This window comes from Echinococcus granulosus (genome assembly GCF_000524195.1).
Source record: "Echinococcus granulosus chromosome Unknown EG_S00038, whole genome shotgun sequence".
NCBI classification, from domain to species: domain Eukaryota; kingdom Metazoa; phylum Platyhelminthes; class Cestoda; order Cyclophyllidea; family Taeniidae; genus Echinococcus; species Echinococcus granulosus.
Window position 1 is genome coordinate 556104 of NW_020170418.1, and position 15397 is coordinate 571500.

Below are 15397 nucleotides of genomic sequence, written 5' to 3' on the forward strand. Positions count from 1 at the left end.
TTTCGTATCTTGTAACCACACTCCATCCAACCGAGGAATTGTCCCTCTCTTATTGCCATCCATTTCTAGTTCCACCGACAGACTTTTGTTAGGGCTGCCTGCCAACGCGGAACTAAACTCCGGTCCGATTTTCTCGAAGTCCTACTTGATAGCTCATCACCAAAATTGTTGGAGTGTTGTGCTCCTGTTCAAGCCTGCCTGATTGGTCATTGTCCAGCAGACGTGTGCTCCAACGCTGCTGATAACCGCTCAAGGGTCAGTTACTATAGCCGCACATAACTGAAATCATCGAGACGAACTCAGAGGCAGACTCACCCCTTGACAGTGCCTGCTTCGTGGCCATCAGGCACGTACACGATGACCGTGCCTCCCTTGCGTACTCATCATGTCGACCCATACAGACGACCGTTCTGAAGTTCTAACCTGTCACTCCTCCGGTTAGTGGCCTCAATAGGGCTCCAGCTGATGACAGTGGCGTCCCAGGTTAAAACAACCCCATTGTAATTACTTTTAGACATAGAACAGGCGCGTAATACAATGTTTCGTACGGTGGCTCTCAGCCTCGGGCGAGACCAAAGTGGCTTGCGTAAAATGGATTACGAATAGACAAGTCATTTGAAAAACGCCCAACTACTTCCGAGTTATGAAATTCACAACTTTAAAAGGCATAGAGTCATAGTTTGCGGACCTTAGCATACTTATGACCGCAAAAGAATCTCATCCGTCTAACTAGAGATCGAATCAAAGTCATTGACGACGCCTAGACCAAGAAGGCGAAGTGCTGATTCTTCTAAGATTCTGAAGCCTTGGCGAGGTATTACTTACCGTACTCTTTATCTGATGTGAGAAATTCCTGGCGTCAAAAATCAACCAACCGATGACCAAGAGCAAGAAGTGAAACTAATAAATTACATCATTTACATATTACTAAAAAGGGCACATATGTGGGCTTAATGTGGTCAAAAAAGAAGATTTTGACCATCATTATGGGTATTCGACGAGGGAAGGAGACCAACAAATGTAGCAATTCCTTCTCCCCTCAAAATGTTCGTAGCGAGGGCATATAGTGGCGCATATTAAGTGTGCCAATTCACAGAACAAGGAAGGTGGAATTTTCACCGTCTAAGGCGTTTTTGCTGCTACGGCTGTCGTTAAAACTGACATTACATTCATCCTGACGCCCACGCATGTACTGACGCTTCGCGGCCTTCAGCCGTTCCCTAGCCTGAGATCGCGCTAAATCGGCAGCTTCCTTATTTTGACGAGACTTCACCGTTGCCGGCGAGGCAGCTGTCTTCAGCTGACACCGCTTCGGTTTTGAGGGCTAAAAGAAAAAACCACCCCATCATCCAACTTGTGCCGATGCGTAAACAGTTGGATTTCGCTGAATAACCTACATCAGAACTTGTTCCATCACAATGACCACAAAAAGAAGTGGGAGATAAGGAATGATGGCTGCTTACTGTTTGGAGACAGCTGTTTTGGCCGTTGTGAATCGAAGGGTCTGGAGCGATCCGCCAGTCGTTCCGGCGCATATGGTTGCACTTGGCGATCATGGAGCGTACATCATCTACCTGGAGCATCACCATCGCCCAGAAACCTTCGAGGTCGCTAGGGAGGGTGACAAACTCCCCTGCGGAGTCGGCAGCCTGGCCCGCCTCAATGCTGTCCATACAAAGCCCGCGGAACTGCACGAACTTTTGCGAGAGCAACAAATTCACCTTCCCCACTGTGGTGCGCAGATGGCCAGATACTGATGGCAGAGAGAGGATCAAACTAAACAAATAGACTATCATCGAGTGTACCTGTTATTAAATTAACTTAAAACAGATCGCGGCAAACATTTTTTTTTATTTCCTGCAGATAATGGTAAATGCGGTTGATAAAATTCGTTGGAAAATATAGCAAAATGCAATGCGCTATATAGTGGATTGTGTCAGTGTTTTCCAATGATGGTAAAAAGAACTCGTAGCATTGATATACAGAACAAACCTTCATCGGGAAACTCGTTTTCATTAAGGTCGCGTTCGATTTCCTCGACACGGTCTCTGAGCTCCTGCGCGGTGTCTTCCACCACCCGGAGAAAGTGGTGACCGTCTTTCACCTCATCACTTTGCTCCCCCTTCATGGGCAACACTGCCACCGCCATCTCTCCCTTATTCTTGTCGAGGGTATGTCCGTTGACAAGGGCTAATGAAGAAGCCGCTTCTTCCAGACCTGTCGTCAGCGCGATTGCCTCTTCCTGACTGGTATCTGTGGTATTGATCGAGGGCACCTCCTCCACCTTTGGCAGAGAGACGTCTAGACTACTGTTCTCCTCTCCGGACACCAAACGATGACCTGGTATGGACAAGAAAAATGATCAACTCATCAATGCTCGCGGAAAAACTACCCTTCAAAAAAGGCAAGCCTTAAATAACGAGATAATGGTAGGAGAGGTACGGACCAGAGAAGGGTTTGGAGGGAGAAGCAGGAGAACCACCGGTGGTGTCGCCGTGGGAGATGGACTGGCGACCCGCCATGTTGACGGTAGATCCGGCAACAGAGGGTGGGACGTTGTGACTTCGTGGCGAGGCCTGAGCGACAGCAAGCATAATGAGTGAGGAGCGGTTCCAATGCTCGTTATGTGAGTGGCGGCTGCGATTGAGATCCTGCGACTGATCACCCTCACCACCCGTAGTTATCGAGATCGCGTTTAAACAGTTCTGTGAGTGGGTGGAAAGCAGAGAATGTAGCTCTTAACATTCCCAAAGCAAAATGTCCAATTTAATAACAAGTAATAAGCGTAACTAGAATAACTACTTGTTAACAAAATGCCGTAAATAGCAAACATACCCAGATTTAAAAATGCCTTTCGACTGAAAAGTCTTTATTAGCCATCCACTAATTTGTAAATAGAATTCTAGCCGACCTTGACGAGAACGATGTTCCCAGAATTATTGACATTTGCTCTGATTTACAAATTCATGCTTACGAAAAAGCTATCAAAGGATTACGCTCTAAGTTACGAATAGAATTTGAACATGAAATCGACAAAAGAACTACAACTGATATCAAACGCAGGAGGAGCCTTTTCAAGAAAGATCGGAATTTAGAAGCCTAGGAAATCCATCACCGATTTCTTTGGTGAATTGAGCTGTCGAAACGAAGGCAAAAAGTCCAAAAAACTAAACAAAACAATGGATACAAAAAAAATGTGAAGACCAGACACCGAAAATGCTGCGCTGGCAGAAATGAGTGGCCTAAAAAAAAAAACATTAACAACCGCCTACTGATACAAAAAGTAGTACGAACAACGGTTACCTGGAGAAAACACCTACTACCATGTAGCCAAACAATCGCAAAAAATCGAAGTGGTGGTGGGCGATGAAAGCACTCAAAAGAGCATAATGACTCAAACACGTGAAGCAAAGTTGCAACCAAGATCGAACTCCACATTTTTCATAAAAAATAAAAGAATGAAAGGCAATAGATGGTATCGGAAAATGCGTAAATTTATGAATTACATACGCCCTAGCTGAAAACGGTTCCGAACCTGATGAAACACACGAAACATGGGGAGAAGCCAGCAAAGGCCAAAGAATGACAAAATACTTTAATGACTCATCAGGTGAATTGTTTATTCGTTTAGCGTCAGCAATACGCTTTATCTATCATGCACTGGCACCTGTTCCCAAATCTTCACAGAAAAATTTCACGCGGAATGGACTTAACTTATTAACAAGACACGGCCAATTTGGTACTTCTATCTCTTTAAAGTACATCGTTACCAGTGGAAAGGATGCTGGGGAAATATCAATATGCAATTTGAAGTGGTAGTGAGAGAAAGAACAGGCTGTTCTACGGAGTAGGAACGTGGTGTGTCGTGTAGGGGCAAACAAGGGAACATCAAGTTCATGAATACGTAATGAACTGTGGTAGTCCTGCGAAAGACAATGAAGTTGACAAAAAGATAACTGTGAGCGCCAAGTCAAAAGAGGATAGTTGTGAGGGATAAACGTTTTTAAGCTACTAATTAATTAAACACACTATTGCGGTTGTGCGACTGAATACGGGAATGCATCACGGGATGCCGTGGCATTGAAATACCAACAACAGAGTCTGAATAATGCATGCGTAGGCGTTGCCCCGTAACGGAGGATGTTTAATGGGTAGGCATTATAAGGCACTGAGAAGGGGAGTGTATGGCGGATGCTACTGTGGCTGCTCCAAGATCATGGGGCAGAAGCAACAAGCCACGCTTAATCGAATCACGACGAGTCATAGGCTTTGAAGAAAGAGTCCACTTCAGTAAAGACAGAGTGAGTTGGCTTCCCACACATAAAAAGCCGCTTACATATATGTAGCAGCTTAAAAACAAAAGGAAAACAAACGAAGTCGCGAAGCGAGAGATGAGTGAAAGAATTAGGATTATCTTCACATGCGTACACACAGTGCTACTAATGTAGCCAGCCGGTACACCATCGTCATGTGCAGACCCCACTGTTGGGGTCAGAGGTCGCACCATGGGTGAATTGCGTGTACACCAATACACCAAAATCTAACAAAGTTAGGACGATCACATACAAGTCGATGTATGAGAAAGAAGTAACTACAAGCACTTTTCTCAGTGTGTTGAGAAAATTCAAAAAAATAAGTTCATTTGAGAAATATAAGAATAATGCTTATTGAAAAATATTGGAAGCTTTGCAAAGTGAGAAAAATTCGACTTCAAAATTTTAACAGTTTGAAGCGATAGTGGCAGTTTGATGTGTATACCTCAAAATTACTCAAAGTTGGAGAAAATGAAGCGATTTGGTTTTAAAAGCTACAAAAAACAATACCACTACAGCACAAATTTCTATCGTTATGGGAAAAGGACAATTCAAAGGGGAAGTGAAGCCTTCCAGCACTATACATAAATAGACAAGTGCCAATGAGATAATGAAGTGAATGCCATACAGCGAAACACTTAATGTTTTTTTGCATATTTTGCGTGGGGAACAAACATAAAACCTAGAAGATGAGAAAAATTGCGACAATTACACAGCAGGAGTGGTTTGCAAGCAAAACATAATAAAGTAAAATAGTGACCCTACAAGAGCACGGATTAGCCCTAAATTTTAGCAAGTTTGAAATCGAATCTTGAACAGTGGCGAAACTAACGCTCCATATGTGAAGCAGAGAATAAACACGTTCAGTAAACGGACAAATAACCCAACTGAAGAGTAAATGATTAACTTTTCGATCCGGTACAGCGACGGGAAGCTTAAAAACGAACATTTAAATTTGTTGAAAAGCGACCAATCCACATGAAAATGCGTTGTCTAGATAGTGATTTCTCAAATGCAAAAAGGCGACCTGCACGACGAATTCATTAAGTAATGCAAATGAGGAAGCGCTAAACCCTCAAAGTAGAGCCTGCAGAATTCGCATTTGCTCTCCCAAAGATTCACTTGCTCATGATTCATTCAACTGAATTAAGTGTTATCTCAGACTGGAGATCTAGTCAAAAAATGTGAAGTATGAAAAATGCAAAGTGGAGATGAAACAGATCAGAGGTACACCTACACGTCTCACACGAATAGCGACTCCAGCTGAGTTGTTTGGTCGCTCAGTAACGGCGGCGGGGGAAGCACCGGAAGCCTGAATTGTAGAAGAAGCCTAGACGGAAAGAGAATGGACACAAAAAATTAGATCCCACAGCCGCTAGTAATCAACGACGAGCTAGTGAGGTCGGACTGCGTACTACCCTCACCCTTGGCGTGGTAATGACCCAAAAGACGATTGGTTAAGAGATACCAATCAAACTGGCACGTCGTGCAAATATCATCAAACCGTCGTGGTGAGAGAAAGGCGCGTGGCCTCAGAATTTCACCAATCGTCTCTGGGCATTCGTATTATATGTGGCGCCCATCCTCGCAAACTTTAACGCCTCTCTCGGATTGGTGGAAAGTGATAGTGAAAAAAAGCAATGTTCAGAACCATAAAGGAGTCTTCAGTCGTGGACACCGACACAGGTTTATTTAACGGCCCATAAGCTAGTTTGCGGACTTTATCAGTCTAGCTTCACGCGTTGGATCGTTTACCCAACAGTCCGGTTGTTTTGCACACGCATTATGTTTCATAGTTCATGGCCAAGAAAACGCCCATTTAGAAGCAACAGGTGCAGTGCAGAACTATGGAGACTATGAATAAAGGACAGTCAAAAGCGTTAAAGAAGCATTTACAAAAATGTTTCGGAATCAATCCTGTGATCATGGAAAAAGTTTTTCACGGGAAATTCTTGGGCTGGAATCACAAAGAATGTGTTCGAATCGATGAAGAAAACCTATGAAATAAGAAGAAAACGAATATACTGTTCGCCTCGAGTAGGACTGAAGTTGACATGACATCTCGAGGCGAGTCGACAAAACACTTTCCTCTAGAAGCCTTAATTATTTCATAATTATTTGCTACAGCGTTCACTCATTATCGTGCAGGGAAATGGGCTATTTGGAAGCAAAAGCTTCAAAATGCAAGTCGAACCGTGGATGAGAAATGTCTGAGACAGAGCAAAGGTAACGAGGTCGCCTTGAGCTCATGCATACACACAGACTCAACTGAAAGCTGGGCGGAATAAAAGTGCAGCGTTCAAACAAGTGGTGACGGATAGAAGTGGAGAGTACCTCAGGATTTTGACCATCCCGGAAATCCAAGCGGTAGGGTCGTTGGGCAAAGGTGTGAGGTGATGATGTGGGGGAGGTGGACTTGTGGCGCTGGGGTGTCACGCTAGTCGCCAGGACGGCAGAGGAGGAGGCCTGCGCCGTGGCGGCCGTTTTACCACGCTCCAGGGTCTGGGCCGAGACCCACTTGCGATTGCACCCAGTGTAACCGAAGGCCGCCAAAGACACGTTGAGATAGCGTGGCGGTGGCCCTGAAGAAAGATACATGAAAGTACCATCATGCACCCTTCTCGTCCTTCTCCTTAAGTATGCACAGGCATGTGAGTGGTGAATGATCATTCTTAATGAGGTCAGAAACTATTGCGATAATCATGTACAGTCCAAGTATCGGGCGGAGATTCAACTATCTGTGGATGCAGTGAAAAATGACCTTTCGACAGCTTACTTGCCAAGTCACAATGAAGGAGCATGGAAGAATGGACTAAGCAATAGACCCCTGGGTAGAAAAAGCGATATTCTAAAGCGAGATTTTGGGCCTTGAACGCATAGCATGTTCCTTTGAGTTGCGGAGTCGTGCATATAACATCCTGAAGCAACAAGGAAGTTGAATAATGGTAAGTGAATGGTAAAAGATAGGTAACAAAGAGGGAGAACCAAGTGAGTATATTTTTTGGATGATTGAAAATAAACTGAAAATCAGATCGATATTTGCACTTCAGTAGAGACTACTGTTTCCATATTTAAATCGGAAATTTGAATGTATCAATGGAGAGAAGACAAAACCGAGCCTACAATTGTAGTTAAACTCTATAAAGTTTACCCGAACACATGCAATAACTGCACAACGAACGAGACTAATTAGGTAAGTGAACTGCGACGGGACAAAGTCGCATATAAATCTCCCAAAACTTGGTGAGATCATGCTCTTAAAAATGATGATTGCCTTAAATGAAGATTCACCCTGAGCAAGGCATTGCTGAAGGGGTTCATTTGTTATTGGGTTCAATGCAAGCTCCATTAGGTTAGTAATCCATATAATTGACCTCGGTGTACCACTAATGTTTCAACAGGATTGTGCTTAGTTCATAAAAAATAATAAAATCTTTGTGTCTTGATAAGGGCAAGGTAAAAACCCAATTTCGAAGTTAGATTTGCGCGAAGCAATGCACTTCTAATAGATACAGAAGAAAAAAACTGAGTAAATTTTGCAATAACCACGGAAGACAGACAGAAAGTGGCAGCGCAGACAACTGTTTAGGCAAATTTTAACAAGTAAATTGCAAATTATGCCATCCTCATAATTCAACGGGAAATCAACAGTCTCCAACGCTAATCCGCCTTCCCGGACTCGTCCAGGCAGTATGCAAGATTGCGCCCCCCCCCCCCCCCCTCTATTTACAGCCGAGGAATACCACAGTGAAGTGATTAATACTGCTATTAAGGCGCATCTTAATGGCGCTAACACGCCTTCAGTACAGCTAGGGTACATTTGGAGGGTTAACATACACCTAGACGGGGGATTAGCAGGGAATAGCATTGGAGACAAAAACAATCACGGAGACATGCACACACATGGACGTTTGCATGGTATAACGCAATAGAGCATACACGCAAATGACACGTAAACCACACAAGTCGCAGAACAAGAACTGAAGAAGAGGGAAGAGTGAATTAACGTGACCACATTCAACCACTTTAGTGGAGAATTTTCCCTCCCTTAACAAGTCTTAGGGAAAATATATTTACTAGTAGACATCAAGGAGCGATAAAATTTAAATTATTTAAATTGGGAGTTTTTTACCAGCAAGTACGCGGAATATTTAATGCTAGTTTGTACAAAAGTTGTGGTGGTGAAAAGAAATCATCATTACCACATATGCAAAGTGCACGTGATGTGGGAGGATGAGAACCCCAAACTGAAATCGTAAAAAGGCACACACAAGGTAGAGGTCGACAATGAACAGGACCTGTTTCTAGTAAGAAGTGGTGCCAACATCACGCAAGCAGATTTGTCACCGTCTTCAAAGGGAAAGAGCAGAGCGATTAGCGGCCCCGCCAGACGCGAGTGGTGTGCTGTGTATGGACAATGGGAAACGACGGTATATCCAGGGAAGCGTATTCATTCACGACCCAGTGAACAATATAAGGTTTGTAAATTTCACAAACAATATGTCCATCAAGAGGTGGGGGCCAAGAACCGACCCAGACTATGCAATTGCGTAAAATTAGTGTCGTTAAGAGGAAATACTTCATTACTAGGGCAGTCAGGTAAAACTGAAGGTGTGTCGCAGATAGCACGCCTTTCAGACGATCGAAAAAAGGCATATGTGGTGCCTACTTCCGTTTAACACCTTCAGGTAGGACAAAAAATGCAATTAATGTGGAGAATGAGTCATTTGTAAATGTCACTGTCACATCCACGCAGTGAATACACAAATGGCAAAATTATATATGAGTTGGCAGATGCAAAGCGGTGATAAAATTTCTATGCCACTAAGAGGTGAACAACAATAAATTATGCAAAGGTTTTCCTGCTTCCACACCTCAAGAATAAACAAAGCGAACAGAAGAAAAAAAATGAGAAAAAGTATGTCAGACAGAGTTTCGTGAACTCTCAGAACAGTCCAGACCGGTAGTGAGTCACAATATAAGGTGAAGCAACGCCTGGTTCGCGTAACGCAAGGTTACGGTAAGCCAGAAATTATAACCACATAACACCGTCACTACTGCTACAAATTCAGATACATGTCACTATCGACATACAATCGCAAAGTAGAACCACTAGGTGTTCAAGAAACACCAAAGCATATCAGGTATTGGGAAGTGAGCATTAGAAACACCCTACGAATGTAAAGTGAACGTTCCATTATGCAAAAAAAAACATGCAAACTAGGAGCCTTTACTACTGAAGATTAATTTTAATCAAACAGAGTGACAAAACCCCTCAAATAAAAGCGGTTCTACCTCGAGGCCAAAGGTGGTCTCCGCATCACGCTGGTTACAAATCCCAGTTTAATTACGAGGGTACTCTCGCAATTTAACGCAAATTGTATCGTAAATGAGCGAGAATAATAAGCACGGAAGAGGATGACCAATGTAATCGAAGCATTACCATGGAATCAAATAAAGACCAATAGAGTATTTTCTACTGTAAAAACATGGCTAGCCCAAAGTTGTACGTATGATTTGTGTGCCACGTGGACCAATGACCGCACTCAAAAGGCTTGGTTTTTCAAAAGGTGGGAAAAAACGAAAGCTACGGAAGTATGGGATGAACGGTAAAGAGAATTTGTCAAGCCAAATGGGAGGTGACTACGAAAGTTTCCAGGAAGTGATGCAGTTAGGACGACTTCGAGACCATCACAAGGGAGCACGCACCGAGCATTACAACCACCTACCTCCCAAATGTGCTACAACACGAGAAATAATGAAAGCTGAGTAGAATTAATGAGTCACGTTAACCTGGGCGTCAGCCCATTGAGGGCGAACACCATGAGCTCTCTGACTCACGGCAAAAAAAACGCACTAGGGGGTGCGGTTGGGTGACCAACCAATCGACACATCAGACCAAATAGAAATAATTAAGCTACTGGGCAGAATTAACATATTTCAGCTAAGCTTTTACGAAAAACATAATGAGCAAAGTGAAATTTCACTATTCAGATACACGGCACGGGTAGGAGGCCTAACACCGACCAAAAATAAGACAGACAATGTCTATCCACCAATCTGATTGATTGCAATGTCACAATTCATTATCATAATAGGATTGTGTTTAATATGCCTCAGAGGCGAGACAAAGAAGTCGTCGGCTAATTCAAGAGGAGTACAGTAAAATGAAAAAAGCAATTGTTTATAATAGTATCTGAAGCATTGGTGTGCAAATTAAAGATTCCAGTAACTTAACATTGGCAATAACTAGCTGGCACTTTTATTGAAAGGTATTTTAAAAAGCGATAAGACGAGTATGTGGTTGGATGAAAGAAAGGACCACTGCGGCTATGAATTAGGGTGGCAAATGTTAATCCAAAGAAAAGAAGAACGTGCGACAGGAATGAATAATAATGGAACATATTCAGCACCGATATAACAAACACACCGGTGATTTACATAACGGTCGTAAGTATTAGATACGTTACACAAGAAAGCTATGGGTATTACTCATCCTAAGGCATGAACTACTAGGTTTTAGCAAAGTTGCACCATCATGTTCGACAGCAATTGGTTCACCCACCGAAGAAACAGCAATGTTTTAAAATAAATAAGCGACAAAAACTGCCACAAAACAAGCAGGAAAGATAAATCAAATAAATCTGTACCTAGGAGCACACAAGCGAATCGACCGCATGTTGCTTATAAAATCATAAAATGTCTATTTTTCGTAAGCGTTCGAGAACCAATTTACATTACAATAAGCAGGTATTCAGGTGATGGTTAGCATTATAAGAGATGAAACTCACCTATACCTGTAACCGATGGAGAGCTGAAGGCAGAAGAAATTTGGGTCGTAGGATTGTCCTGTTTCGTGGAAACTGAAACAACTAAATCGAATCCAAAGAAAACGTAACACAATTTGGTCCGAGGGAATATTGACGACGAGACTTCCAAAAATTGCAGATTCTAGGTTTCGCATAAATTAACTAGGCTTTAAGGACTAACCACAAAGTGTAAGTTTAGCACAGAGAAGGGTAAAAATTTAAAAAATTTCAAGGGAATGATTGGATTTCTGATTGTTTCGCAAACAAAGTAGTAGGAGTGCAAGGTTTGCATTTGCAGCAGGAATTAACATCCTAAAATACAATCTGGTGACAGACAAAGTCAAATTGATATCACTCACCAGCGCCTGTACTGTTCAGTCTTCCCGATCCATACGAGAAGGTTTCCTAGAAAATATGTTTAATCAATACATGAACACTTCTATCTAGAAAAAATAATTAAGGAACACCTCAACTCACCTGTCGAATACCATTCCCACTTGCTTCAAATGGCTCATCCGCCAGACTGATTGTCCCAGTCGGAGAGTTGCACAGGCTAGATGTTGAGGTATTGGGTGGGGGAAGGGCCCGCCGTTGAGTGGGAGCAGAGCCGAAGTCATCAGCTGATTGTGAGACGCACTTATCAACTGCACCATCAAGAGTGGCTGCACGAGTAGAGAAATTACCTAAGATACATAAACAATAGGTAAAAACAGACATTCTGGAGGGAGAAAATGAAAAAACAGTACTTGGGGACGCCTTATGGAGAGAATTCTTGGGAGGAGCCATCAAATGTTTGCTGAGCCATCGCCGAATCTTCCGACCGGTAGAAATTTGTGGCGAAGATTTCTCAATGACACCCTCCAAAGGGTTGGCACTACCATGAGGAGGCGAAAAGGACCCTAGCTTGGGAACGGTGCGCCGAATGGTTAAACGACGTGCAAGTCTAGAAAAAAATGTTGACCGGGGAGTCGAATTAGTTTTCTCGGGTGTCTTTGTGATAGGAAAGTTTGCAAGTTCAGCAGGATGATTCGATGCCAAGTTTGGCGAAATTTTTGGCTCATTGCAATTAGCAGAACACTGAATCACTTGACCGTTATTCTGGATTGACGACTCAATAATTGGAGATGAATTAGGACCACTAGTCTCGGATTCAAAAGTACCGAAATGCGGCATGTCATAAAAATCTTGAGACTCCAAGTCGATTGTCTTTGTATATGTGGAACCACCTAAGGTGATATTCATCTTCGGCTTATATTCAGAAACATTCCCGCCTTTTGGGGTCAATTCACGCCAGGCATTGGCATTTCCAAAAGGACCTGTCAAGCCACCACTGCCTTTAGTAAAGAATAATATAATAACAAATAAACATACTTTCAGGGACATTACAGCCCTGCATCCCCCACTAAAGCATAAAAATCCGAACGACCGGTGTACCAGGAATATGAACAACCAAGGTTAATGAGCACCCAAATAATGACCCAATCAATCTCTACCATTTACGCCGTTACATGATAGGACTACTCATTCCACTAGTTAGAAAGAAACAAAAGTAAATGGTGAAAATACTATCAGAAGAATGCATAAACATAATGCAAAACAGATGAAGGAAACAGCTAATTAAGTGGAAATTGTATTTAAGCTAAAATGCCAGAAAAGTACACTTGAAATCCACCTCCAGAAGAATTATACAGTTTTTTAGTTTTTTTGACCTTCGAGGAAATGGGTGGTTATAATAGAGATGGTTTATGCGAAATGGTGCCAGTGCCGCAAAATCCGAAACACTCCATTTAAAAATGAGCCTAATAGCAGTAACAAATCCTTTGTTTTTCAATCTTAAAAATATTTTGGCGGGCTTTAAGCAATACAAAGGCGTAGTAGATACAAAACAAGCAAAGACAGAGCAATTCTCCCTGGTCCAAAAAATGGAAGGATACTAAGGACGTTTTTCGCATTGCAATAGCAGGAATTAACAAAACAATAAAATGTGCAAAACCATGCGCATATATTCTTTATAGCTAATATTCCCCCGGAGAACCACAGTTCCCCAGACACGCCTATAAACCCTCATCTCTTTTAGAGTCCAGCAGCATACAGCAGCGACTTTGTTTCTGATTAGGTGCACTTTAACTGAATAAGCTCTTGTGTAGCATCCCAAGACTCCCTGAAGACGAAAGAAGACACAATACTCGGGTAGAATTTATATATTCAGCACGGAGGAGGTGTTCGGGCTATTGGCATGGCTCAAAAGGCCAGCCCACCCAGCCGGGTACAAGGGGGCTAATTCGAAGTACAAAAGTGGCGCCTCACCAGAACCAAGGGGCAAACCACTATCGTAGTACATAGCCTCCCTCCTCTTTTGAGCGTCGTCCCCGGCGCTCCCGCAGGTCAACCTCCCGCGTCAGCCATTACAACGTAGTCGGTGCAGTAAAGAAACACCCACGAGCCGACCGTGCCAGTCACCAAATTAGTGCGCAACTGAGGGGATATTTGACCTCAACGTCACTGATCCCTCTTGGCGGCTTGACTGGATCTGGGGTTTCGTCCGGTTTAGGGGTTTGATTCAGGACGGGGAACGGCGTCGGCCATAATGTGTGTCCATAGATAGATGCAGGAACACTGGCCTAGAAGCAGATCTGAGTAAGAAAGTACAAGATTCAAAACAGGTCCATGGGGGACGGTAGGGAAAATCCGTAACGAAACTTCCAGATATTTCACGGCTAGTGTCGCCTCAGTTGTTAATGGCTTTTCTGCAGAACACAGGACTGGGAGAGATGTTGAAGGTAGACGTAAACATCAACCCTTCTGTTAGGGGTCATCACCATTCTCCCATCCGTAGCATATGCACTTCCTCCGTTCCACTAAGGCTTATCACGCAGAAGTGGAAAATCAGGATACATGTCTTTCAAGATCGGGTTCGCTTTCCGCTGCCACCAATGTAGCGTCCCAAGACTCCCTGAAGACGAAAGAAGACACAATACTCGTGCAGAATATATGTATTTAGCACGGAGAAGGTGTCTGGGCTATTGGCATGGCCCAAAAGGCCAGCTTATCCAGCGAGGTACAAGGGGGCTAATTCGAAGTACAAAAGTGGCACCTCACCAGAACCGAGGGATAAACCACTATCGTATTACAATTGCGTTTGTCCTAGTTGTGGTCTCGCCTTGTCCCATAGTTTTCGGAGATGGCATTGGCATACTTGTCAGCCGTCACCTACTTGCGTCAGATTGAAAAAAATCAGATGAAAGCAAAGATGTAACTTGGCTTGCCAGTTCTAGTTTTTATACTAGCTCACTTTAGGCTAGTTGGCATTTATTATAAATATTTCTAGTTTTCCTGTTCCTAGGATCTAAAGTATTTCAACTGATAGTCCTTTTAAGCAGTCAAAATGAATACTTAATGCTAGTTATACTAAACTTTTGCAATTTGCACAAAGTAGCATTTCTTTGTGCTGATGTTTTTCAAATGTACTGCGTTTGTTGGTACGCGAACAAAGTTGGTGTGTTGCGTTTGCTAATGCGTAAGCACTTTTTTTCTTGTTATTCCCATGTAGATTCCAGTGACCACATCCTTGAAATCGAGAATAACCGTCGGGCTGAAGACCTCAGAGTCAAAGTTAATTTGTTAAAGTCGGTAAGTATTCAGCTACCGACCTTCATATCTACTTCACTGATCTATTTGGTTAAGCAGCACGCACTAGCCCTTCGTATGCCTCACCTAGTTTTCTAAAACTTCGTTTGAATCGAAACCCTATTTTAGTCGTCTTACTCTACTGTTACAAATATAATATTCCACCGGAATTCCAAGGTGTCAAAAATTGCCTTGGTGAATATGAAACTGCGGCAAACAGTTCGCGTTTTAATATTATTCCTTTTTTGTGTCTCTTGTCCCATCTTTACATTGTGTTGGAATGGAGTAGAGACCCGCCCACATATTACCAAACGAATTGGCTTACTTTTTTATTCTTCCCCAAAAGTATGCTAAGGAAATAAGAGATGAAACAAAAGAACAAAACCGGTTTCTTGACACCGTTCAGTACGCGGCGGATTCGGCGGGCAGCATGCTAGGGAGGACAGTGGGTCGAATAATAGGCATTCCCGATGGTAGACAGAACAACCGCAAGCTCCTCTGTCTGACCATCCTCACGTTTTTCGTTGTATTTGTAATCTACACCACTGTGCGGCATCTGCCAGTTTGACGGACTGCCCGCGCCTACACATCGCCAACCCACATCTTTACCACCCCAAACCCGGAGCTATTCATCCTTTTTATTTGCCA

The 15397-nt window shown here is 43.0% G+C and overlaps 2 protein-coding genes across 2 annotated transcripts; one reads left to right on the plus strand and one right to left on the minus strand. All coding sequences in view use genetic code 11, as the record gives it.

The window, feature by feature from the left end:
• Nucleotides 1-1090: 1090 nt before the first annotated feature.
• On the minus strand, nucleotides 1091-12518 carry EGR_05327 (Disks large-associated protein 2; the record flags this gene model as incomplete). The annotated part of the gene is made up of 10 exons (XM_024494576.1): nucleotides 1091-1324; nucleotides 1398-1753; nucleotides 1993-2340; nucleotides 2447-2705; nucleotides 5551-5643; nucleotides 6648-6895; nucleotides 11482-11527; nucleotides 11600-11784; nucleotides 11869-12456; nucleotides 12494-12518. 10 exons carry the CDS (start codon nucleotides 12516-12518, stop codon nucleotides 1091-1093), a joined length of 2382 nt encoding a protein of 793 aa, XP_024351047.1.
• Nucleotides 12519-14584: 2066 nt separating this feature from the next.
• EGR_05328 (BET1 protein) lies at nucleotides 14585-15317 on the plus strand (the record flags this gene model as incomplete). The annotated part of the gene is made up of 3 exons (XM_024494577.1): nucleotides 14585-14639; nucleotides 14673-14752; nucleotides 15096-15317. The coding sequence occupies 3 exons, from the start codon at nucleotides 14585-14587 to the stop codon at nucleotides 15315-15317; spliced, it is 357 nt and encodes a 118-aa protein (XP_024351048.1).
• Between the last annotated feature and the right edge of the window lie 80 nt (nucleotides 15318-15397).